The sequence below is a fragment of the Cynocephalus volans genome, chromosome 4 (assembly GCF_027409185.1).
Source record: "Cynocephalus volans isolate mCynVol1 chromosome 4, mCynVol1.pri, whole genome shotgun sequence".
Classification (NCBI taxonomy): domain Eukaryota; kingdom Metazoa; phylum Chordata; class Mammalia; order Dermoptera; family Cynocephalidae; genus Cynocephalus; species Cynocephalus volans.
Window position 1 is genome coordinate 118,575,251 of NC_084463.1, and position 26,942 is coordinate 118,602,192.

Below are 26,942 nucleotides of genomic sequence, written 5' to 3' on the forward strand. Positions count from 1 at the left end.
AAGAAAATCTGGAGAGATGGTTACTGTGGCAAATTGGAAAGAGCATGCCTACAAGCATTCAAATTCATATTAAGAACAAAACAGAGCAAAGTAAAACAAAACCACTATACTGTTCAAACAAAATTCCATAGTCCTAACGCAGCCCTCTCTGAATCTCTCGGTGAAACCATCTGCAATTCCTGCCCTAGATGACCTCTAGATTCCTTCTAGCTCCAAAGTCCTATAAAATTATACTACATAATTGTAATTCCAATTGCACATGTACTGCAGTACTTTTATATGGGGCAATTCAAGTAATGTAATGTTTTTAAAGTCTAGATTTAGCTTATAATAAAGATGGTCAGAAAAGTAAAAGGAAATCAATAGTGTCTAAAATGAAATCAAGCACAACCTCAACTTGATTGTATGACTATCTCCAAGTATTTATTAAACAAACAAGCAAAGAAAAAGCTATAAAAAGAGATGCTAAAGAAAACCAAAGAGAAGAAAGAGAATACGTGAATTCCCGCAGCAGGGTACAGATGTCAAAATATTGTTTGAGGATGAAGGAGATAAACAGACAATTCAAAAAGGAAGAAATATACATGACTGATAAATACATAAAAAGATTTCAATTTCTCAAATAACCAAATAACTGAAAATTAAGAATAAGACACCATTTTGTCCTTTCACCTGATAAATGTTTATTATGCCCTACTTATCACATTTAACTGGTAGTCTTATTTAAATCATCAAGTAATGCAAATAATGTACAAGTTCATAAAGTAAAAAGTCACTCCATTACTGATAATGTGGTATGTGTACTTTTTCTATTCCTTTTAATCTTCTTTTTAAAGATTTTATATATGAAAAATATAGAAAACCATAAAAACAAAGTAAAATGGGCCCATCACTGCACACCTTTTTATAAGATGTCTATAAAATAAGAAGTGATACTCCTAATGCCATCCTTTACTCAACCTTTCTTGACTCTGACATACCCCTGTTCTCCAGTCCTACAACTTTCTCGGCACATATATTACAAATTATTTTTATAAAATTTTCAATTACTTACAAAAATGGGAACATACTACACATCTGTCTAAGTCAATGTATAGGGATAAACAAGGGTTTGTTTGTTTGTTTAGATGACTGGTAAAGGGATCTTAACCCTTGACTTGGTGTTGTCAGCACCACGCTCTCCCAAGTGAGCCATGGGCCGGCCCTGGGTTTGTTTTGTTTTAATGATAATATCTTCTTTTAGAGCAAGGGTACTGAAAATAAGAATCCTGCTACACTGATTTCTATGGATGGTAGAAATACAACATTTTGTCTACCTTTTTGGAGGCCAATATGGCAATATATAAGAAAAACTTAAAAATATTTAAAGCCTTTGATACAATAATTCTATTCCTAGAGATTTATTACTAGGAAATTATTAGATAAATAAGATACACACAAACATTTATATTTAAGGATGTGCATCATTAAATTTCTTATAATAGAGAAATTTATAAATACATTATGTAATATCCTTATGCTGGACCATCAAGCAACCATTAAAAACTATATATTTTGAAAACAGTTTAACATGGAGAAATCTTCAGCATAACGGTAGATTAGAAATTCAGAATACAAAATTGCATACCATGAGGACTTCTAAAACAAATAAACTACAGTTACATATATCAATGTGGATAAATTTTTTAAACTTAACGCTAGGTTGAAACAAAGCATGCCACAGAAGACATACAGTATAATTTAACTTACATAAAGGTCAAAAAAAGGCAAAACTACATATATATATATAAAACATAGAAACCTTTAATAGGGAGCGACTAGGAAATACTGTCCTAATATCTTGCTGCTAGCTTTTCATGTGCTTTCTCAAGAGGCAAACAACTGTAAAAAGACAGGGAGCAAACAACAGTTGGCTCCTAGACCTGGAGAGGGCAGCTGTTGTCATCCGGGTAATGGGACTTGGGTGACCCTAGAGAGCTCAATTTCAAATTACTTTTTCATTTTATTTTATTTTTATTTTATTTTATTTTTTAAATTATTTTATTTTATTTTATTGGCAGCTGGCCAGCACAGGGATCGAACCCTTTACCTTGGTGTTATAATGCCCCACTCTAACAAACTGAGCTAACCAGCCAGCTTCAAATTACTTTTAAAGACCACATGAAGAATACCATTGAAAGAAAAGGCAGTATTTTACTTTTTTGTACCATCAGTATCAAAGATAAATATTCAGAAAAATAAAAACTTTTTAAATAAAATCCAAATCGATCTTACATGGCTCCAGTTTTGGAGATAGGGCAAGTATATTCTGCCTTGAGCATCCACATGTTTTCCAACTACGATTCCCATATTTGCAGTTGGCTTCAAGAAGCAAATGGGGGGAGCAAAAGGGTGAGAATCCAAAATCCAGAAACGAATTGGTATGTTATATGTATTACCTATTTGAGACAAAATAAACACATCTTCAAACAATTATGAAGCATACAGATAGTTATGATATAGCTAGGTTGCATCTTAAACATACAGTCTAGCTAAGTTTATATATAAAAGATTATAATGTAAATCAAGGCCTACGTCCTCCATTTCATGCATATTCACACTGGAAATATGTTCCTAGTAGAGTGCTAGTATAAAACTTGAGGAAATTTAATTGAGACAATGGCCAGCTCATCCAATTCAATTCACTAAATATTTACAGGGTCTACTGTGCCAGGAATTTGGTATATAAAATCTTCTCTATGTAATTTTCTTTGCCTCACCCAAGGAGAGATATTACACCTTCCTTGAAAGGTAGTGAATAACTCTATTTTGTACTTATTCCATATTGAAATTATTTGTTTACAGGTCTGTTTTCCTTTTACACTGTAAACTTCTAGAGAGGATTGTCTCATTCATTTCTATATCCCCAGCATCAAGTACAGTGCCTAATATATTAGCTGCTTAATAAAAGTTTCTTATATGAAAAAGAACGAAAAAAAAAAGAAAAATGAATGAATGAACCAAACTGAGTTTGATATTTGCCCTCAAGGAGCTCAAACTATAATACACAAGCTAAGTTAGATATATAGAACTTAGAGCTGAAAATAACCTTAACAGTCACCTTGTCCAGTGACTCTTAAATTTTAGTATACATCAGAATTACCCAAAGAACCTGAAAAACGTGTAGATTCCTGGGAGTTACCTCCAGAGATTGAGATTTAGTTGATGTGGGATGGGACCCCCAAATCTGCACTTAAACAATCTTACACACACCCACACCTACACACTCCAGAAGATTTTGAAGCAAATGGTCTATGCATCTTTTGGAAACATTAAAATAAATACCACCTTTTGGTAGCACTTCAGTATCCTCATTTTAAGAAGAAGTAGGCCTTATAAATAACTATAACAAGGTGAAAAGAAAATACGTAAGAACAGAGGTGAGATAGGAACTTGAATGTATGCTCTCCCAATTTTAACCATGTAGGCCATGCCTACTGAGAGACAAAATCTCTGATTGCCTTGGTTATCAGGAAGCCCAAAGCTAAATCTAATATGAGTACAACTCTCTCTAACCTTAGACTAGAAATCTGATAAATTACATTAGCTGTTCTGTTATATCTCTTGATATTTATTACGGCTTTCATAGTCTTATTGCATGTCTTTCACCATATTTAAGAACAAGTCTGCTCAGGAGCAAGAATGCCTAGGTTCAAATTCTAATTCCACATATAACTAGCTATGACTTTAGGCAAGTTACTTAACTTCTCCGTGCCTCAATTCCTCCCTCTATAAAAGAATAATAATAGTTCCTATCTCATAGAGTTGTCATAATGAAATTAGCTAATGTATGTAAAATGTACTAAACAGTGAATGACATGGTAAGTACTAAAAAGGGTACTTTACCTCAAACTCATTTTGAAAGTAGGCCAGATAAAAATAATAAATAGTTCTCTTTTTCACTACAATCTCTTTCTTACTAAGGAAATCCTCCTTCTACTGAAAGCTACTTTTTTTATCTTGCTTCCTCCTCCCCTAACCAAAATGATACTCAGCCATGTCTGCACATTAGAAACACTTAAGGAACATTAAAATATATCACCCCCAAAGCTTCTGATTCAATGGGATGGAGTCACGACAACATTTTTAAAAAGTTTATCATATAATGCTAATGTGCAGCCAGGATTGAAAATCAGTACATTATAAAAATGTCTGTAATATCTGGACGGTGTACTAATTTTATATCAGCCATTCTCAAAACCGTACTTCTCTTCTGTTTTTGTCTAAGTATTTACAATATGAGTGTGGGCCTACCCACAGCTGTTGATCCACAGATAAACCTATGACTATCAAGTCATGTAATCATAGCACCAAAAAGTGACTGCCAGGTTCTGAGACGCACCATCACATCTCTCCAGAAGTTACTGTCAAATGTGTGATAAACTCCAGACTAGGGTTTTTCAACTGCTGATCACAATAAATGGATCATGAAATTAATTAATGGGCATCAAACAATAATATTTTTAAGTGGAATTGAACAGAAAATAGATTGTGTGACAGGTAGTTTTATATATACACACACATATATAGCTAGCTATATAAAAGTATTTCTTACCGTGGGTTATAGTCAAAAGATTTGAAAGCCACTGTTCCAGGCTTTCAAAAATATTTTTTCTGCAGATGACTCCTAATATACATGGAATAGTAGCCCAAACCCGATGGACCTACTTTCTGTATTAATCAATACATATCAAAGAAAAGGAAAGAAATATCTATTGAAGGTATACCCTGGTTGATCAAGGATCTGATGCCTCCATCAATGCCCCTCCCCAGTAACGTTCATGCACTTTATCAGCCCATGCCTAGAAAAGCACCTGGTGACCCTGATTCCTATGTCTAACTGGTAATATTTCACTACTGGTGTGCACTAGTCTCTTCTTCCTTCCATCTTTTCCATCAGCAAATACTCTGCTTCCTACCTTATCCATTTAGCTTTTAGTAATTCATCACCAAAGAGTCAGAACTCCTGGTAGAGAGTCCTCAGATTTAAAGTAATTTTGTTGTAAGAATATAATTTAAGTTATATGTACATAAAGTTAAGATTATTAAGATGATACACATCTCTAAAGAATGAGTATATGAAGAAAAGGTGACGTCATGACCTTAACACAATCTTGGAGGGATAAGAAATAATAAGGAAATATTAACAAAAGTTTCATCTGGGGAATAGGACAGGGGGAGAGGTTAGATACAGGTTTAACCTCATCCAGTCTCAACTGTTTAAATTTTTTTTTAGCATAAGCATGTATTATCATTATACTAATGACAGTTACCTAAAAGACAGTAATAAAAGCAGACAAATAATAATAGCTAACATTTATTGGGCACATAGTGTCAGGCACTATGCCAAAAGCTTTACTTATTGTAATTCATTTAAGCCTCACAACTCTATGAGGTAGGCTCTATTAATGGCCTATTTTACAGATGAGAAAGATAATATATTCTGACCTTCTGATCAGCAGGAAATAATTAGTGTGCATTCACACTGAGTTGATATAATTCTAGTAAAAAGCAAAGTAAAAAAAAAAAGTACTGCAAAAAAAGGGCACTGTAGATATCATTACTACCTTGGGAAAGATCCCAGATAAGAATCAATGATGTACCTCCATGGCTCTAGGAAAGGCACAGTACCAATGAGGGGCACCTTACTGATGGAATTAAGATAACCTTTCTGTCTTCATGTTACCTCCACACACTGTCCTAGAAACTGAAATGCTACTAAGCAGTGATTCATTTAAATTCATAAGCTCCTCTGCTAAAATACAACTACCCTTGAAATCACTGGAGTAGGTAAAATTGTCCTTTATCCCTCAGAATGACTTACTTTAATCAGTTTCCTTTCCTTTCCCTTTCCTTCTCCGTATTCCCCTTTTCGCTTCCCTTCCCTCTCTTTCTAACATCTCACCAAGATAAATGCAGAATACAAGGTCTGAGTAAAGTTCTAGGCAGCCAGAAAACAGTCTGAGAGCATGGCAGAGGAAGGAGCAAGTAAAGAAAAGAAAAATAAGCTCTATCTGTTCTGCTGCCTCATTCCACAGTCTCTGCACAGAGCCCATGGCTAGCTGCTTCCATCACCAGCCACATTCCTATAAATGACAATAAACTAAATTCCTATGCATTTCCTAATGCTTACCCGGTGCTAAGGGAGTTGTCATGGTGGGACATGAACAGAGGCAGAACAAAACCTGAGTGCACCTCCAGCAATAAGTCATGGGCTGGGAGGTGGGGAGAATTAAGGAGGATTTGCAATAGTCTAGGAACCACCATAAAGAAGCGCCTACTTTGAAAGTCTGCCAAAATGCAGCTTCCTGGTGTCTCTTGGGACATACATTCCCATTGTACAATGCTGAACCATTTCTAAAAGACAGCAAGTTCCACTGTTCTCTCCCTATTTGGTTTCCAGATGCTCTTCAGCCCTTTTTTCAGTATACCTTCTCTTTCCAATGTTCAGTAAACTCTTTTATTTTTAAGCACTTCAATCAGTAATCAAATAAACCAACTCAATCATTCAATAGATATTTACTGGGAATTTCCTATAAGCACAACACTGCGTATTAATGATTTTGAATGTTATCCTTCCTGGTATTATTTGCATTTTAGAAGAAAATGAATTTCTAATGCTGGGATTGCAGGCACTACTTCAGAGAAATATTCTGGGTCCAAACCTTCACTGGTGTTCTTCAAATAATACTATATAAGCAACCTCTTATGATACCTATTGGAAAGGTTAGTTCTTACTAATATAGGAGGAAGTAGGTCTGGACAAATAGGAAGAGTTACATGTAGGGAAAGTTAGTGATTTTTTTTTCTTATTTTTTTTAGGCAAACACTTAGCTATTTTAACCTGTCAGCTCATCCTAAAATGTGCTGCCTTCTTTGACTTTTAATAACACTTGCGTTTAAATTTTTCCTACTGGAGTCTGAAGTTTCAGTCTAACACTAGCTGTGCGGTCTTAGGTAAATCACTTGACCAGGCTAAAATTCAGTTTCACCTATGGAGTGAGGATAATGCTATATCACAGAAGGAAGAGGAGGGGACCAAACATAGATGTAATGGAGAAAAAGGTGGGACCCCTGCACTTTGCTAAGGAAAACAGATAACTCTCCTCAAGAGCGGGCCTACGTTTGTCTTGCTTTCCCCTGTACCCTGGAATCTACCAGAGTAGCGGGAACACAGTTGACAATAAGTAAGTATTTGTGGAACTGAACTGAACTTGACATTAATCCTAGGCCTTTCTTTTTCTTTTCTTTCTTTGGTAGCTGGCCGGTATGGGGATCCAAGTGACCTTGGCATGATAGGGCCGCACTCTAACCAAATTCCTAGGCCTTTCTTGACTGGGACAGCATCCTGCCAGATCCTATTAGGTTCTGTATAGATCGTACACATGTAAAAATACTTTAAGACTGTTATGGCATAAACAAAAGCACATTCCTATTAACCAAATTGCTCTTTTAGAAAACTCCCACATTTTCTCAAGTTCTACACTTACCCTGATACATCACAGGAATAGTGCCAGTAAAATTCAGCAGGTCTTTCTGCAAACTGTCTTTAAAAACTGGAAAGGAAAAAAAAGCCCCAGATGGTGCAATCAGAAATAGGAAGAACTGTATCAATGTGTGTAAGTGCACGCATGTGCGCATGCATGCATCACCCCCCATACCACACAATCGCTAAATACCATCATCTAGGAATCATTAAATTTGTCAACAAGGGAAAATTACTCCATGTTGTTTACTAAGAAAGCAGTGAGGGAGCTGAAAAACCACAGGACTTTGATACTGAAATCCCAAGTTCTAGGCCCACCTTCCCCACTTAAAGATGTGTGACTTTTGTTTACTTTAATCTCTTTGATCTTCAGTTTTGTCATCTGTGTGATAAAAATAAGACAACTTCACAAAGTTGTCATAGGATCAAATGAGATAATGTGAAAACCCTTAATAAGAAAGTACTACAAAATGCAGGGATATCATTAAATAATTGTCACATGTAACAAATCAGTTATAATCACTTTTATAATCAGAAAAACAATTTAGCTTTAATTATTAAAGCAACCTTTTAGAAAGATCAATAATTACCTTCTTTGGTTTCTCTAACTCCATTATTCTCTCTCTCTCCTTTTTTGGGCAGCTAGCTGGTAAAGAGATAGAATACTTGACCTTGGTGTTATCAGCACTATCCTCTAACCAACTGAGCTAACCAGCCAGCCCTAACTCCATTATTCTCAACCTTCCTGTCCTTGAAATCTCAGCATTCCCATCAACAATAGGACATACTGATGGCAAAATCAATGCTTTAATCTTAGAACTGAATACAGAAAACACTACCTTTGGTTTCAAACAATCAAACTGCCTTGGAATGCAATCCTTTTAGTACCTCATTAACTATACTATTTGGGCAGAGTAAGAAAAAATTCTAAATAGATTTGATGACCTATTAAAAAAGGAAAAGAGGAAAACAGGCTGTCTTAGTATGTTCATGCTGCTATAACAAAATACCATAAACTGGGTAGCTTACAAACAACAGAAATTTACCTCTCACACTTCCAGAGGCTGGGAAGTCCAAGATCAAGGTGCTAGCAGATTCGGTGTCTAGTGAAGGTCTCCTTCTTAGTTCACAGACAGCTGTATTTTTGCTGTGTCCTCACATGGTAGAAGGGGCAAGGGGTCTCTCTCAAGCCTCTTTTATAAAGGTACTAATCCCATTCATAAGAGCTCTGCCAAAGAACTTCCCAAAGGCCCCACCTCTTAATACCATCACCTTGTGGGTTAGGATTTCAACATATGAATTTAGGGGGACACAAACATTCAGACCACAGCACAGGCTGACACAGAAAACGCAAGGGTAAAGTACAAACATTTACTTCAAACTATAGGACTGAAAGGTAACAATGGGTAAAGGGATCACTCCATGGCAAAAACTAAAATGGAAAGAGGAGTGGAACAAGGATTGTTACTCAGGGACACAGAATAACCTAGAAATGTGGTAGAGAAACTATAAGTGTGAATATTCATTGCCCAATCAAATTATTAAAAAAGCCAAAATAGAAATGATTGTGTTACCTCACGTATTTATCATTTAAGAAAAAAATAAGCGATTATAATTCATGACAGTCATTTCCTCCAATAATAAAATGTACATTGACAATATTAATCCTACAGTTTGAGGGTTTAATGGCATCAGAGCTTTCTTTAGACAGAGGGAAATCAGAATAAGAATTAACTGGTACAAAGAAGCATCAAATCCATATGATGAAGAAAGACACTGTACAAGAGGAAACAGAGTGCAAGACAGTGCAAACCCCAGCTTCATCCCTGATTAGCTGTGTAATCTTGAGCAAGTCATTTAAACTCTCTGAGCCTCAGTATATCTGCAAAATGAAGACAATAATACCTCTCAGTTTTGGTTGTAAAAAATACATAAGATAACACAGATAAAACATTTGGAAGCATATATGGAAGTATATTACATCCCTTGAAATTCTAGGCATTAATGCAGCACCACATAACTAGGTGTTAATCAAAAGAGGCCAGTCACAGATTAATCAGAATCTAATAATTTCTTCCACATATACAATTGACTGTTCCCAAGCAATATTTCAATAACTCCTCAAGATGTCCAATATATAAATCTGAATTAGATACATTTTCTTAACCAAAGTAATTCAAATTTAAAACACACATGTAGAATGAAGAAGTTTTTCAAAACTGTGCATATTGACTAATTCACGGGTCCTGAAACCAACTTAATGAGTCTCAACTAGCATTTGTTTTTAAATGGAATGGAATGGGATGGAATAGAAGAGAAAATGCCAGAATGAACACAGTATTTTAGTTATGTGTATATGGGATCATGATATAAAATATATTTCCCACTGTGGGTTGTGGTAAGAAATTTTTGAAAGATAACAAAGTAAAATCTTTCTTAAATAACCAGATCTTCTCTATTAAGTGAACAAGATAACCAAAACTTTGTTATTAATAATTTAGGATCAACCATATGTGCAGTAGGCAGAATTAAGGCCCTCCTAAGATGTCCATATTCTCATCCTTGGAATGTGTGAATATGTTACCTTACTTGGCAAAGGGACTTTTTAGATGTGATTAAATCTACCTTGTTTGCCTTGTGGGCAAAATCATTTAACTTCTTTGAAGTTATTTTCTCATCTGCAAAGAGAAATAATACCCACCTCCTATATTATTGGGGTGGGTCTAATCTAATCCCATTGGTTCTTAAAAGCAGAGAACCTTCCCCAGCTGTAGTCAAAGGGAGATTTGACTATTGAAGAACGGTTAGAGACATGCAACATTGCTGGCTTTGAAGATGGAAGAAGGAGACCAAAAGCCAACAAATATGAGTGACTTCTAGAAACTAAAAAAGGCAAGGAAACAGATCCTACCCCAGAACCTTCAGAAAGGAACAAAGACTTGTTGACCCCTTGATTTAGCATAGTCAAACTTCTAAGCTACAGAAATTTGTTGGACCTGTAGCCTACAGAACTGTAAGACTGCAAATCTGTGGGTCTCTTTTTAAGCCACTAAGTTTGTGGTAATTTGTTACAGCAGCAATAGAAAACTAATACAATATATAGTGTTAACTTAAATTTACTCAGAAATCACAAGTCAGAAAGTATACCTCAAATGAGGGGATAAAAAAGAATAATGAGAAATTATGATTCGGCAGCTCTCTAGAACCAAACAATTAATAGTTCAAATAATGCAGCAAAAACTAGAGGATACGATTCTTACCATAAGTGTCGATGGAATATCTGAAATATGGGAAAAACACATTTACATTCTTTAGTTCTTCCATAGTTAGATCCCTGAACTTGTACTGAAAAGAGAAAAACGAGTATGGAATAAGAATAAAGCTATGAGCAACAGAAGAATTACAGTTAACATTTAACTGAACCTTACTATGTCCTAGGCCCTGGGTTCTGAGCTTTACTACATGAATATCATTTTAATTTTTTTTAACAACAACCCTACGAGGTAGGTAGGTAGGTAGGTAGATCTTACAACTGCTGTTTTACAGAACAAAATGAAAGAGAATCAAAGTATGTAACTTGCTGAGTCAGACAGCAAGTTAAATGGTGAAGCCAGAGCTGAAACCCAGGACCTGGGCCTTTAGTCACTAAATCAAACTGCCTCCAAATAACTCCTTAAGACTTAAGAGATAAGGCAGGATGAATCGATACTCACCACTATTCAAGATCCAACTCTCCTTGAAAACCTCTTTCTCTTGATATAACTTGACTTTCCCCTCCCCACCCTCCTGGTATACTGCAACCTTGGTTTCAAAGGGGAAACGAAAGTATGCAAAGGTTTGCAGTCAGGTTGGGTGAACTTCCTCCTCACTCATCTAGATATCCTCTCAGAAATACTACCTTGGTTGCCTTGCAGGCAAAATCATTTAACTTATTTGAACTTACTTTCTTCATCTGCAAAGAGAAATAATACCTACCTCCTAAGACTTGTGGTAAAGATTAAATAACATTTTTTAAAAAGTATATTAAGAGTCTCTTACCATTCTGAAAATGGATTTGGGGAAAAAATAGCATTTACAGTGGCATCAAAAAGATTAAATTACTTAGAAATAAATTCAACAATAAGGTACAAAACTTAGACCCTGAAAACTACAAAATATTGTTGAAAGTAATAAAATAGATCTAAATAAAAATGGAAAGACATCCTGTATCCATGGATCTGAAGACTTAATATTCTTAAGATAGCAATACTCCCCAGCAGATTGAACACAATCCCAATCAAAATGCTAGCTGGCTTTTTCTTGCAAAAATTTACAAACTAATTCTAAAATTCATATGGAAATTCAGGGACCCAAAATAGCTAAAACCATCTCGAAAAAGAACAAAAAAGGTGGAGGATTCAAACTATAGTCAAAAGCCAGGCTATGATCAAAAAATGAAAATAACAAGTGCTGAAGCAGATGTGGAAAAATCAGAACTCTCCTACACTCTTATTCACATAAACCACTGCTAGTAGTAAAATGGTGTAGCTGCTTTGGAACCAGTCTGGAAGTTCTTTAAAAGATTAAACTGCAGAACCATATGACCCAGCAATTCCACTCCTAGGTATATACCCAAGAAAAACGAAAACTATATCCATACAAAAACTTCTACATGATTGTTCATAACAGCATTATTCATACTAGCCTAAAAGTGAAAACAATCCAAATGTCTATCAACTCATAAATGGATAAATAAAATGTGGCATATCCATAAAATGGCATATTCAGCCAAAAAAAGGAATTAAATATTGATACATGTTGCAACATGGATGAACCTGGAAAACATTATGCTAAGTGAAAGAAGCCGGACACAATTAGTCACATATTATATGATTCCATTTATATGAAATATCCAGAATAGACAAATCCATAGAAACAGAAAGTAGATTAGTAGGTGCCTAGGACTGGGGGCGATTTGGAGAAAATGGAGGATGGCTGCTAATGGATCCTGTTTCATGTCTGAGCCTTAAGTTTTTCAGCTGCAAAAGAGATATAGCTCTATTGCCTACCAACTTCAACAGGTGTATATGTGGATCTCATAATCAACATATGTAAAAATGAGATATTAAACAAAATATGCATACAATAGTAAGTACAGGCAGGAAACAATGCATCAACATAAAACATATCTAAATTACTGAAAGCCCTTCTGGAGGAGTTGAATGTACAATTCAGCCTGGAGTCTAAAATGGTATAGAAAATTAGAGGGAAGGAGGAAGGTCATTCTAAAATGGGGACGAGTTTGACAGAAGAAAAAGCCTATAATTATAAACAATTTAAGGGCAGTAATCATCTCTTACTCGTTGTTGTATCTCCCCAGAGCACCTAGCACAGGGTATGCCTTCAATTGATTTATATTCTTTCAATGGGAGTTAACAAATAGGCAAATTTACAGGAGTAGAGTGGATACTGAAAGCAATTTTGATCCACAGCAAAACTAAGAATTGATCACTAATATCTATAGCAGACTAATGGGCGAAGTGAATCTTAGATTCGGTGTCCATTATTTAATGTAAACAAAGTTGAATGAAGTCATCCCAATTCCAAATACTACACAAATGTACAAAAGCCTACATTGTTTTCACCTGGAATATACTTATTACTAAATAAAAGCAATTTTTGTTTTGTTTTCCACTTATAAGCTATTTTCTACATCCTTAACATCCTCTGAGAATGTGATTATTAATAGCTGCACAGAACTACACAAGAATTGATTTAATTGTGAAACTGCTATAAAAGTTCATTTGTCACAAGGTGGCAAAAGTGCTCTTCTTTGGGGCTTAAAAACCCAAATGTCACTACTAGTCAAATATTTGATTTGCCTTTTCACACCTTAAATTTAAAAAAGGACCTATTTTATCTCTCCTGAAGAAAATACTAATGTTACTGTCACTATATATAAAAAACTATCATCTTAGTCTAATATTAAGAAATAGATTCCAACTGTTTCCACACCACTAAGAGAATTCTGCATAACATTCTTTAAGGAAATGTGCCTCAGATAGTACCATGTGCTTAAAGATACAGGTACTTCACTAAAGAGTTACCGAAGAGATTCTAAAACTAAAGCAATTATACTGTTTGTAAAAAAATAATTAAGGCCAGCCCGTGGCTCACTTGGGAGAGTGTGGTGCTGATGGTGCTGATAACACCAAGGCCACGGGTTCAGATCCCTATATAGGGATGGCAGTTTAGCTCATTTGGGAGAGCGCAGTGCTGACAACACCAAGTCAAGGGTTAAGATCCCCTTACCGGTCATCTTTAATAAATAAATAAATAAATAAATAATAAACGAACAAACAAATAAATAAAAATAAAATAATAAAGTAATTAAGACTGAAAAATTGAGGTTTAATAAAATTTTAACTTTACATGCTATATACTACAGTATATTTACTCAGGAGATAGATATTTATGATCATTAAGGGTACTCTTGTACGACACTGCTCCAGTGTAGAACACAATGAGGAATACTAGCAGGAATGAATCTTATAGATCAAGTTCTATGTGATCATTTTTTAGAGTGAGAAAATCTAGCTTAAACTACTTGTCCAAGGCAACTTAGCCAGGAGAGTGGAAAATAGGAATTAGGGAGGAAGAGAATTTTTCTAAATATAACATTTAATACAAACTAAAGAATATGTGTGTGTGTGTGTGTGTGTGTGTGTGTGTGTGTGTGTGTGTGTGTGTGTGTGTGTGTTCACCCACATATTTTAAAGAATAAAAAAAAGCGAACATTAATGAACCAACCCATCTACCTATGGTCTAGAAAAGCATTGTCCACCAAAGTTTTCTGCCATGATGGAAATTATCTATATGTTCATTGTCTAATATGATACCCAGAAGCCACATGTGTCTACTAATAATTGAGATGTGTCTAGTGTGACTGAGAAACTCCACTTTAAATTTTACCTAACTTTGGTTAATTTAAGTAGCCACATGTGGCTAGTGGCTACCATATTGGATAACACAGACCTAGAACCTTTACAATAACAGTACATCTGAGTACTTCTCTCTCCCATTCAGCTGCCTCACCTGAATTGTGTGTTCATTCCTTTGCTTTTTCCCTCCATAGTTTTGTTATACGTGTGTATCCCTGAGCAACATACTGTTTATACAAGGGTACTTCAAAAAGTTTGTGGAAAAATAGAATTGAAAGATAATATGAATCTTTCCATAAACTTTTTGAAGTACCCTCATATATTGTTTAGTTTTCCTTGTTTCTTGGCTTTATCAAAATGTAATTTTGTATATAACCTTCAATTTGTTTTCACTCAGTGTTTCTAAGATTCATTTGTATTGTTGCATGCTGTAGCTGCAGTTCATTCATTTTCACTGCTGAATAATAGTGTTTTCCATTGTGTGAACATACAGCAAATTATCTTTTATCCTGTCAAAGAACATTTGGGTTGTTTCTAATTTTTATCTCATTTTTAGTTACAAATAATTGTGCTATAAACATTCTTGCCCTTGTCTCATATATCAAATACTAAGAATTCTCTATGGTATATAACTAGACGTAGAAGGGACATAGAACACAAACAATCAAATTAACAAAATAAGGCCAAATTGTTTTCCAAAATGGTTAAATTACCATTTAACTACTAGCAGTGTTTATACTAATTTATGCCAATCTAGTGAGGAAAAATGATGTTTACCATGGTTTTAATTTGCTTTTCCATGATTACTAATGGATTCAGCAAACTTTGATTTCTTTGTTTCCTTTTTTTTTTTTTCTAATGCTTATGCATGTCTTTTGCCCCATTTTCCATTTATTAGTTTTAAGATTGATTTATAGGCATGCTTTACATACTCAGGATACCAATGCTTTGTCAGTTACGTGCATTACAGATATATTCTCTAAGTCTTGCCTCTTCACTCTCTTCTTGATGTTTTTTGATATATAAAAATTCTTAATTTTAATATAGTTAAATTTATCTGTCTTTGTGTCTTGTTTTAATAATGTTTGCATATTCTGAGTCTATAATATTTATCCTGACAAGTTTTAAAGTTGTCTTTTACATTTAGGTTTTCAATCCACAAGAATTTTTATGTTTGGTGTGAGTTAAGGATACAATTTCATTTTTTCCCATATGGATAATCACTAGTCCCTGTATTCTCCTTTCCATAGTTATCTGCAATGCCTCTTCTGTTTTATATTGTGTTTCCAAATGTGTGACTATGATTCTAAGTCCTCTTGTCTGTTTCATTGGTTAATCTGTCTATCCCACACCAACAGCACCCTAAATCTTAATTTCTATAGTATTGCATTTGGTAGAGCAAGTCCCCAGACCTGTAATAACGTCAAGATTATTCTTGGTCTTCTGACCTTCTAAATAAATTTTAGAATCAGTTTGAAAGGTTGCCAAAATAACCCGTTAGAATTCTGATTGGAATTACTTTGACCTATGGATCAATTTGGGGAGAACTGACATCTTCACATCCACTAAGTTGGGACATCTATTTATTTAGGTTTTCTCTTATTTGTTTTCAATAAAATTTTTCACTTACTCCATACAGTTGTTTGATTTTTAATGTACTGCTCACTTCTCAAGAGATTTTTTTGCAATAAAATTATTATCTAGATATTAAGTTATTATGTTATTTGCTTAGTGCAAGGGCTAAGGAACTTCAGAAATATTTGCTGGACTGACTTGTCTCTGATTGGTTTCCTTAATTTATACAAGGGGTCTTCAAAAAGTTCATGGAAAGATTTGTATTAACCTTTTAATTTTATTTCTCTGTGAACTTTTTGAAGTACCCTCATACATCCAACAAATACTCATTAAGAACTTGTGTGCCAGACTCTATGCTATGCACTGATAATAATTTTTTTTTAAAAAGGTTTCTACTCTTCTACTGTCACCCTTGAGAAAACATTTTCTCTCTTGTCTTTTTCCTTCATTCCAGTTACACCAAAATTATGCTGTAGTCTTTTTTCTACTCTCAATTCTTCCCATTGGACAATCCATCATCCTGCCCACATTAAAACTTGATAGATGGGTTCTTTTAATTTCATGTTTTCTGAAGAGGAGAAAGGGTAGTAATCCTAAGCATGCTGATACTTCTTGTCCTAAAGGACCTACATCTGTCTCAGTAGATAAAAACATTCAAATCAATTACATAAATAATTTCAATCCTGGGGCTTCAAACCTCCCATAGGTGTGCAAACTGCCCCACCAAAGAAAGACACAAGCAAGTCCCACAAAAATGGCATTAATGTATGGTTTCCACATGGGAAAGTCTTAAGCAGCATTAAGAATCACTTACCTAGGAAACAGATGAAAAGGGGGATTTCCTTAGAGTTTACACTGGCGGGGAATAAGAGAGCCTTGACTAAGAGGTCAGAAAGTGCCTACTTGTAACAGCCTGAACAGAAGTGACTCCGTTTTGTTAAATCTTTGAATTTAAAATTTGCTCTCCCCTGTAACCCAAACCACACAGTCTGCAGCTAATTGCCAGGCCACAACGACTCTTGCTCTCACATTGTACACAAAAAATTAGAGAAAACTTATTAACCCAGATGGCCATTCTTTACTACCTTACTAACCTGATCTTATTTGAGAAAAACCAGAACTGAACCCATGGAGAAGTATGAGGATGGTCAGCTCCCACCTGGGAAGTTCCTTGTCAATTATCTGAAACACTCAAGCCCGTTTGCACGTCTCCGCTTTAGTCATCATGAATCAACTTTCCACCACAGACCCCTATGAAATCCCTTGGCAAACTTGGGAGAGGCGGAGATAGTCTTTGAGACATAAGTCCACCATTTCCCCAGTCTGCCAGCTTCCTCATCAAAGGCTATCTTTCCTTATGCCAACACTTGTCTCTCAACTATTGACGTACTGAGCGGCGAGCAAACGGACCTTTGGTGTCTCGGGAACACACTGACCTGGAAACTCGTGCAAGTCAGGTCCCTGGAGGAGAGTCTTCCCGCTCAGTCCTCCCACTTCTCAACCTTACAACCTTAGGAGGATCTCTACTGGGCCTTCAAGCTCTGTCTTCATTCCTAAATCTACTTAGATATTTCATTCACCGGACAGTTATTTAGCACCAACATTGTTGTTAGGCATAGTGCTAGACAGAGGGAATACAAAAAACAGTCTCTGCAGGCAAAAATGTCTGTAAAGGAGTAAGATTTGTACATAAATAATTACTCTACAATGTGATGATCGGTATTTTTGAAAGCAGGTAGAAAGAAAGAAGTGATTCAACCTTGCAGGGAGTGATTCTGAGTTGTGTCTTACAAAAAAAAATGAGCACTGCAATTCAAGAAAAAAGGGGGGGGGGAGCAGGCCATTTCAAAGGAGAGAAAGGCGTGGTTACAGGGGTAGCGTGTGCTGGGAGGTGTTTGAGGCCAGTGAAGCTGGTGGCGTGAGAAGGACTCACATCGGGTGGAGGTTAGGGGACCTCAGGGTCGCGGGAGGAGCCAGAGCCCAGGCCTCTGCAGGGAGGTGGGGCCTACGACGCCCGCGGCCTTCCTGGGGCCACGCTCACAGCCGACTTCACATCAGTCCGCCCCCGGATCTAAGCCCCAAGACAAGCCGCGAAAGGCAAAAAGGAGGTTGCCCGGCCAGGGGCGGAGACACCCCCCCCAGACCCAGAGGCCCAGAGCCCGAGGCCCCAGACCCGGCCCGGCGGGCTGTCCGCACCTTGCCAAGCAGCCGTCTCAGACCCTCGCAGTCGAACTCCATCTCCAGCCCGGTCCCGCAGCCAGGTTCCACGATGCCAGCCCCTGGACCTACTTCCTGACTCGCCGCAGGACGGAAGCCACCGAGGACCAAACCTCCAGCGCTGTCCAAGGCCACACCCCTTCCCAGACTCGAAATTCCGCCCCGGTCCGCGCCGCAGGCTCAGCCGCGGCTCCGCCCGGAGTCACAAGGCTCCTGCAGAGTGGAGCCTGAGCAGGCAGGTGACGGTAGAGCGGCCAGAGACGCGTAGGCAGCAGGGATGCCACGACTCAGCTTGCTGGAAGGACACTTGGAGACATCTATGTAGAGGAATAGGAAGGACCCGAGTAGAAGCAGTAAAAGAGGTAGAAGCAACACGCGGTGTCCCTCAGGAGAGTTTCTAGAAGAGAGTTAAGTTCAACAGAGAATCGGAAAAGATCAAGACCGAAAATTGTAGTTGGATTTAGGAAGGAGGAGGTAATGGACCTTAAAAATCAAAATTTCAGTGGGAGATAGGACAGCGGCATGAGAATGGTGCAGCATTGGGGGAGGGGTTGCCCTTTTTTTTCTTTTTCTTTTTTTGGGATCGGGGGACGCCATAACCATGTTGGTGGTTGAGAGAGGAAAAAGCCAGGTACAAAGAGTTTGAAAGCAAGGAAGAAGGGAGGTTGGTGGATAAGGTCATCTGGAGAAGCAAGGCAAAGAAGAGATGGAGAATACAGTAATTTTCTGCCGTTGTTTGGTCTCCTTGACTTGTGAGTTACTTTACCTGCTCTGTATCCCTGGCTTGAGGCACTGAAACTAAGAAGTCTGAGGAGCTGGATATTGTAATTGCCAAGGGGTTGGGCAAGCAGGAGCCTGATTGTATTTATAGGGCTGCTGTGACTCAATTAGGAGAAGGAACTGAAAAGCTGGAAGGAGCGTTTATCCATTCAAAAAAACTGTTGAGCATCTGCTATTTGCCAGCTATTTTACTAGATATGAGCACAAAATAGACAAAAATGGCTGCTGTCCCTAAGGCTGTCATTTTTTTTATTAGTAGAGGAGAGCAAAACAATAAATAAGTAAAGTATACAGCATGTAAGAAGGTAATTAAATGTTGTGGAGAATAAATTTTTTAAAGACAGGGTAAGGGATTTGGGGTAGGTGTCACCGAGAGGTGAGGGAGTAAGCATTTGAAATTAGAGGGTGGCCAAAGCAAAATCCTAAGACAAGTGTGTGCCTGGGGAGGCTTAAAACAGCAAGGAGGCCAGTGAGGCTGGAGTAGAATGAAGTAAGAGGTGAGTAAGCACAAGTGGGAAACTAGGTCAGAGAAATAAGGGGAAGGGACAGATAGTTTAGAAAAATGTTTCTTCCAGGGGCCGGCCTGTGGCTCACTTGGGAGAGTGTGGTGCTGATAACACCAAGGCCACGGGTTCGGATCCCATATAGGGATGGCCGGTTGCTCACTGGGTGAGTGTGGTGCTGACAACACTAAGTCAAGGGTTAAGATCCCCTTACCGGTCATCTTTTAAAAAAAAAAAAAAGAAAGAAAAATGTTTCTTCCAGTGTGATCCCCAGACCTGCAGCCTCAGCTGGAACTTGTTCGAAATGCAGATTCTAAGACTCCACTCCAGACTTAATCAGAAACTCGCGGGGCCCAAGTATCTGTTTTGACAAGGCTGATATCATGATACATGATAAATTCAGAGAATCACTGTGGGGCTTTGTAGACAATTCTAAGGATTCTGGCTTGTCAGTGCCCTCCAGCCAGAGACCATCAAGAACACTCCTGTTGGGTTTATTACTCCTTGCAGTGAGGAAGCAGGGACTATGGAGAATCACTGGACAGCCCAGTAAGAGAGTGTTTGGAAGAACCTATTATAGGATTTGGGTGTTTGGGGAAAGGGCTTAAGGAAGCCAGGCTTTACTCTGGATTGGGTGCTGTCAGAAAGCAGGAACATTTTGCTGTGACTGGATATCTCAATAAATATACACATAGGATGGACAAACTAGATTGAGTATAAAGCTGTAATTGGTAAAGAGGCGGCAGTCACTCATTAGCAGACAGAGAAGAGGATGTTTGATTATGTGTTTGGTACAGTGACCTTGTTCTTGTCTCTGCTTAGAATTATAAAGTGCCTTGTTGTGTCTCACTTTTTCATGGGCTGAGTGACCTTGTCTGATGTAGGTGTTCTGTGACATTGTTTACGTCCAACAAAAGAATAACCTGGACTATCTGAGCACCAGGCCAACTTCTAGCAACACCAAGGCCTAGCTGTGTCAGAGCTGTTCTAGATGTCAGGGCCTGCTTTTTATTTCTCAGGCTTTTACTGTGATAGAAAAAGCCACTGGAAGGTTTTGGACAGAGGAATGACATGACCTGACTGAGTTTTAAAAGAATAACTCTGGTGCATTATGAAGAGACTGTGGAATGCAGGAAGTGTGAAAGTCAGGAGACCAGGTAGGAGGAAGATTACAGGGAAAGTTGAAAGATGAGAGGCCTAAGTGCACCTCAGCCAGATCTAACAGACCTTAGAAAAACAGTAGAACTTCTAGGGGCTCCAGGATCTAACATCCTGCTAGAAATCCATTAATCAAGTAAGAGATATCAAGTCAGCAGCAAGGCCTGAGCAAGTTTCTTCAATCTTTTATGAAAAGCCTTTTATGGAAGAGGCCTTCCATCCAAATCACCAGTTCTCTTCGGATCTAGTCAGTATGAACACTTTATGTGTGTGTGTGTGGGTGTGTGTAAGTGTAACATTTCCTATGTTGAAGGTACATTGTTAGGAGTTTTATGTGCTTTATCTCAGTTAATCTTCACAAAACCCTATGTATGACCTGGATAGAATTATTACCTCAATTTTACTTATGAGGAAACTGAGGTTCAGTGTTGTATTACCTATATTTTCTTAGTTCTGAGATCCTGTTGAGTAAGAGATGTATTAATGACAGCTTTTGGGGGGAGAAAAGGACTACAAAATTAAACATACGTACCGATTTTAATATTTATACTTATTTCAAAAGAGCTTAAATGTGAAAAAGTGCACACCTTAAAATAGAAACTACATGGTATAATTGGTTCCATTTTATAGATGGGGAAACCATAGACTCAGAAAGGTTACTTTATGGCAGAAGGTGATGTCAAAGACTATGTCCCTATTCCATGCATCATATTGCCTTTCATTCTGTGAAATTGTGATGAAGCTTTGTGATTAATAATAATCTAGGATGTCAGAATTCTGAGACTATTGGTATTTACTCACAGGAGGAAGGCTGTGTAGTACAAACATCAGCTCTGTTAAGCCTCCCCCTGACTTCCAGTCTGGCCACCCTCATGTTCTGAAACTGGTAGTATTATATCTTGTAGCCTAACCAGAGTGGAACATTCACTTTCCCCAAGGCATGTCGTGTTCTTCTTTGCCTCATACGTTAGTGCCTGCCTGGAGTATTTTATTATACTGGTGTACCTGTCTACCTCCATCTCCACCCCTCTTGCTGTCCCCAAAGACTGAGGCCCTGGCTGGATAGGGCTTGAACCTCACTCATCTCTATATTCCCAGTGCCGGTTGTGCTTAAATTTATGCATGTATTCATTCTACTAATATTTAATAAACCAAATATAAAGAGGCCTTCAATAGAAATAAGAAATGCTGAATGACGGATGGCTGGTTTAGCTCACTTGGTTAGACTGTGGTGTAGATAACCTCAAAGTCAAGAGTTTGGATCTCAACACTGGCCAGCCGCCAAAATAAAAAAAAAAAGAAAGAAAGAAAGAAAGTTTGCTGAATGAATGAAAGTATAAGGTGACCAAAGCCTTAGGGAGAAGAAGATATAGTATACTAGTTCTCAGTCCTATCTGGGTTTCAGACTTAAAAAATATCTGTTGAAAGATACAGACTTGCCCTAGAAAAATGTGCATGCTCATGTATATGTCCATTTTGTCTCTAATTTCAGGAATGTCCATGGATTCACTGAAGCCCACTGGACACAGCTTAAGAAATTCAAGTGTAGTTGGTGGGAGCATAATAATACTACATACCTTTAAGCCCATAACCCCACTTTAGAGAGTTCGTCTTACAGATATAAAAGTACTCAGCTTATATTTACAAAAATGTTAATTATGTTAAAAGGAAAAAATAATGTCCCCAAACTAAGAAATGGGAAAAGTGTCATTCTGCATCTTTGTTTGAAGCTTTAGAAAAATCACAAGAAGGCTTGTTTAAAATTAGAACTCATTTCTTGGTACTCTGCTTCTGATCTGTTTATATCCTTTGTTGCTTTCATAACCATTGGCCATCTCAGACATATTTTTAGAGGGTGAAACCTTGTTATTCCAAATATCAGACATAAATGTATCCTTGTCATATACTTCTTAGATGTGTGGAACTTATTGTGATTGATCATTGACAGAAAATCAGTATATTCTGCATCTCAGGCCATCCTTCCATAAACATCCTTTGTAACAACCTACATAGCAATGTTTTTATGACCTTGTGAATTGAAACTGCAATCTTTCTTACTTTTCTTAACCTAGTTCTTTGTCCATTTTCCTGCTTTGTCTGAACTGGCGTACTTTTATCATCTTGCTGCTTCTCTGGGTAAGAAATACCGGTAAAAAATTGTCCATGATTCAGGGAAATTTGTCTAGTATTTTGTTTTTAATAATCATAGCAATTTTTTTTATGGTGGTAAAAGTTGGGAAAATTCCAAATGCACATTGTGCCAGTTAATAATTTATTGCTTTTTGGCTTCAAATCTACTGTTTATTGCTTGCTCTGCCATAGTGGAGCTGGACCCTACAAGCATTTCTTCTTTACTAATGGACACATGATGTTATGTTTTATCAGTAGCATGCCTTGGGGGAATACCGCAGGAGGAAGGACGTTCTCTTCCTAGTTTCAGTGTACTTCTATTCTTCTTGGTTCTATTGTGTGGCTTTCACTGGCATGTGTGGGGACATCTAGTGGTGTTCACCCATTGAGTGTCAGTGGCTCTTCTATGGATTGCTTCCACACCCACGTCACTGAAACAGTTTGCCAGTGAATTCTACCAGCACCCCACAGGGCACGTTCCTGAGACATTGTGCTGGTTTCCCCCACATTCTCAATAGTGATCAGTAAACCTCACAGGACCTGCTCTAGAGGCTTCCCAGCAAACTCTACCCGCACCTCGGAGGGTAATTGCCTACTTGCTGGGTTTGGCATGCAGCAGCTCATTGGACTTCTCTACCATCCAGTTGGTCATAGCCATGACTTCTACAAGTTTTGGTTTTTTGTTTGTTTTTGACAGCTGGCCAGTCCAGGGATCAAACCCTGGACCTTGGTGTTATCAGCACTCTACTCTAACCAACTGAGCTAACTGGCCAACCCCTTCTTACAAGTTTTTTATCTCCACCTTGGAGGAGAGGGGACTACTCTAAATTTATTTCCTCCTTGGGTACTTTGTCTCATGGAAGTAGTGGCTGCTCCCTATATATTCCTTTAATATACAACTCCTTTTGTAATTAATCTCTTGCTCCTAGTCAGTAATTCTCTTTATTAAACTTTCCCTGTTCAAATTACTGTGTGGTTTCCGTCTCCTGACTGGACCTTGACTAATATATATCATTAGGAGAAACATGAAATAAACTGTAGAATATTATGCAGGAATTAAAAAAGAATAAGTTAGACTTCTGCAACTGCCTATAAAGGGTCAACAGCTACAGCAATTGCCTTCTCTTTATAAACAGAAAATTGCACAAAACGCTTGCACATGAGGGTACTTCAAAAAGTTTGTGGACAAATAGAATTAAGAGATAATGACTATTTCCATAAATGTTTTGAAGATCCTGTGTATGAGATAATTGCTTTCAGATCTTATATAAGAGGCAGCATGAGACTGTAAACTTAGGGAAAGGAAACAAACGAAGTGAGCCCTGCAATTGCACCAGCCTGGAGGCAGTTTTCACACTATAGCAAAGACAGGGATCACCTAAACTGGGAATCTCACTGAGTCGAAGAGAAACATGGCAGAGTACAAAGGAGGCCAGAGTGTTAGGAATTTGCAGAATGGACTACTGAGAAGAGGGAGCTCCACAGAGAAGGAACTCTGGAGATTTCCATAGGGGCCCTGTGAGTCTTTGGCTAAGTTCTATCTGTACATATGCAGGATAAAAATCCATGAGTCCTGGAAAAAGACCCCCCAAAACAGTAGGCCAAGCACTTGGAGCTCCTGAAGGGCTGGGAGTTGTGGAAAATTCCACAGGCTGGAAAGGGCATCAGTAAAAGTGCTCAGAGGGGTCATAGCTCAGTAGTGGGAATAATTAACCCTACAGTAAAGGCTGTTCTTGGCCTACCATAACAAGGCTTAAAACAAGCCTTGGAAAAATCAAACTGATCCAGATAACTTAAGTGTATCTTAGAACAAAATCCAGCACTCAAAACTATGAAGTTCACCATTCGATCAAAAGTTATCAAGCATTTAAAGAAGCATGAAATATCAACCACAACAAAAAAAGAGATCAGCCATCCACACAGACCCAGAAATGACAGATGATGGGTTTGCAGACAAGGTTCTTAAGACATTAGTTGTAAATCTTTTATGCTCAAAGATGGAAAACATGAACATGATGTGGAGAAACATGAAAGGTGTAATAAAAAACAAATTGAACTTCTAGAGATGAAAAATACAAGATCAAATGAAAAACACATTGTATGGGATTAACAAGATTACTATAGGGGAAAAGATGAATGAACTTGAAGACATAGCAGTGGAAACTATCCAAAGTGAAATACAAAGGAAAAAAGTCTGAAAAAATGTAAAGAACATCAGCAAGCTGTGGGACAATATCAACTGGTCTAATGCGTGTAATGCAGGTCACAGAAGGGGAGGGGAAGACCAAAAAAATATTTGAAGACATAATAGCCAAGCATTTTTCCAGTTTGATGAAAACCATAAACTCACAGATCCAAGAAGCTCATCAAACTCCAGGTAGAAGAAACATGGAGAAGATTGCATAAAGATACATCAAAATCAGTCTGCTGAAAACTAGTGATAAAGTGAAAATTTTTAAACAGGCACTTACCATATGACCCAGTAATCACCCACCTGAGTATTTACCCTAGACAAATGAAAACTTATGTTTACATAAAACACTGTACACAGATATTTGTAACATCTCTATAATATCCCCAAACTGGAAACAATGAGAATGTTCTTTGACAGGTAAGTTGATAAACTGGTATATCCATACAATGGAATACTATTCAACAAAACAGAAGGATCTACTGTACAATAACATGGATGAATCACAAAAGCATTATGCTAAGTGAAAGAAGCTAAAGATTTTGTTTATATGAAGTTCTAGAAAATGAAAAGCATGTCAGTGGTTTCCAGGATCCAAGGGATTGAGGGAGGGTATTGACTGGAAAGGAGCACAAGGGAACTTTTTGAGATGATCAGAAGTTTTTCTCTGATTGAGGTGGTAGCTACAATAATGATACATTTTTCAAAACTCATCAACTGCACACTAAAAATTAATGAATTTTATCATATGTAAACTACAACTCAATAAAGCTTATTATTAAAAACACAGGAAATGTATAGGATTTTTTTTATCAATTGATCCAGGAGATGTCCATGATGTATTGTTATAAGAGAAAAGCAAGTTGCATAGTAGCGTATGTAGTATGATCATCATTAATAAAACAACACTAGGAAAAACCCTCTATAAACCTGTATATGTGTATTGATGTTTGCAAGCTCGTGGAGATGTCTTTGGCAGGATACATACCAGGCTGGTAACATTGGTTACATCATAGGGATGGGAACTGAGGGGAGAGTAAGTTTTTCTTTATACATCTTTGGATGGTTTCATGTTTTACAATGAGCGCCTATTATTTTCATAATTAAAAAATGATGAAAATAAAGAGTATATAAAAATAATATATAGGGAGGTGCGTATGTAGGAAGAACTCTGGAGGGAGGGGTCCATCAAGTCTGAAGGGAAGTCAATGAGAATGAGATGTGTTGATTACACTTGACAAAAATGGTCTTTGATGACCTCTGAGAGAATATCTAAATAGTGGGGTGGGGGCTAGAGGTCAGAATGTAATGCATGGAAGAAAGGCATAAGTTGGAAAGAAAGGCTTTTGAATGTGGACCACTTGTTTAGGAAGTTTGGTGATAAAAAAGTTCAGAAACAGGACAATTAGGGAGAGAGCAATAGCATCAGCTAGAGGTTTTTCCTTTTTTTTTTTTTTTTTTTTTTTTTGAGGAAAGGAAAGGAATACATGTGGCTTCTTGATGGCCAGGAAAAGAGAACCAATGGAGGGGATCTGACCAAAGGTATTGAAAAATGTGGGTAAAAAATGGTGGTGAGAAAGCCCTCAAGATGGGAGGGGGAGGTGTTGCAGGGACAGAAATGGATGTCTCATTTCCTTAGAATTCAATTTGTTTCATTCACAGCGTTCCAAATCCTTGTCTCTACTCTAAACAGCCCAACTTCCTAACAGGCAGCTGGGCCCTAAGTCTTGGCCCTGATCTAGAGCATCAGTTGTGTACCTTAGTACAGGTCACTTAGGCTTCTGCAGTGGATTGAATGGCCCCTCAATGTCATTAAAGCTTAACCCCCATTATAACTGTTGAGGGTGGGAAATTCTATTATGGTAATTGAAAGGTGGGACCTTGAAGAGATGATTAGATTCTGAGGACCATACCCTAATGAATGGATTAATAATGGAGGTCTT

General features: G+C 37.5%; 1 protein-coding gene across 7 annotated transcripts in view; it reads right to left on the reverse strand.

The window, feature by feature from the left end:
• Positions 1 to 18,304, reverse strand: part of UEVLD (UEV and lactate/malate dehyrogenase domains) — a 51,050-nt gene extending 32,746 nt beyond the window's left edge. For 4 of the 7 annotated variants that reach the window (XR_010023375.1, XM_063093126.1, XM_063093125.1 and 1 more), the window contains exons 1-4: positions 18,217 to 18,304; positions 10,786 to 10,870; positions 7,530 to 7,595; positions 2,275 to 2,438 (exon numbers count right to left, since the gene is read on the reverse strand). Coding sequence is in view for 6 of the 7 variants with exons in the window: in XM_063093126.1 (XP_062949196.1) it covers positions 2,275 to 2,438; positions 7,530 to 7,595; positions 10,786 to 10,870; positions 18,217 to 18,258 (357 nt within the window). In the remaining variant the exon portion in view is untranslated. Of the gene's footprint in view, positions 1 to 2,274; positions 2,439 to 7,529; positions 7,596 to 8,115; positions 8,166 to 8,571; positions 8,655 to 10,785; positions 10,871 to 17,456; positions 17,531 to 18,216 lie in introns of those variants that run through there. The other 3 variants (XM_063093127.1, XM_063093128.1, XM_063093131.1) reach the window with 3 other exon arrangements.
• Positions 18,305 to 26,942: the final 8,638 nt, after the last annotated feature.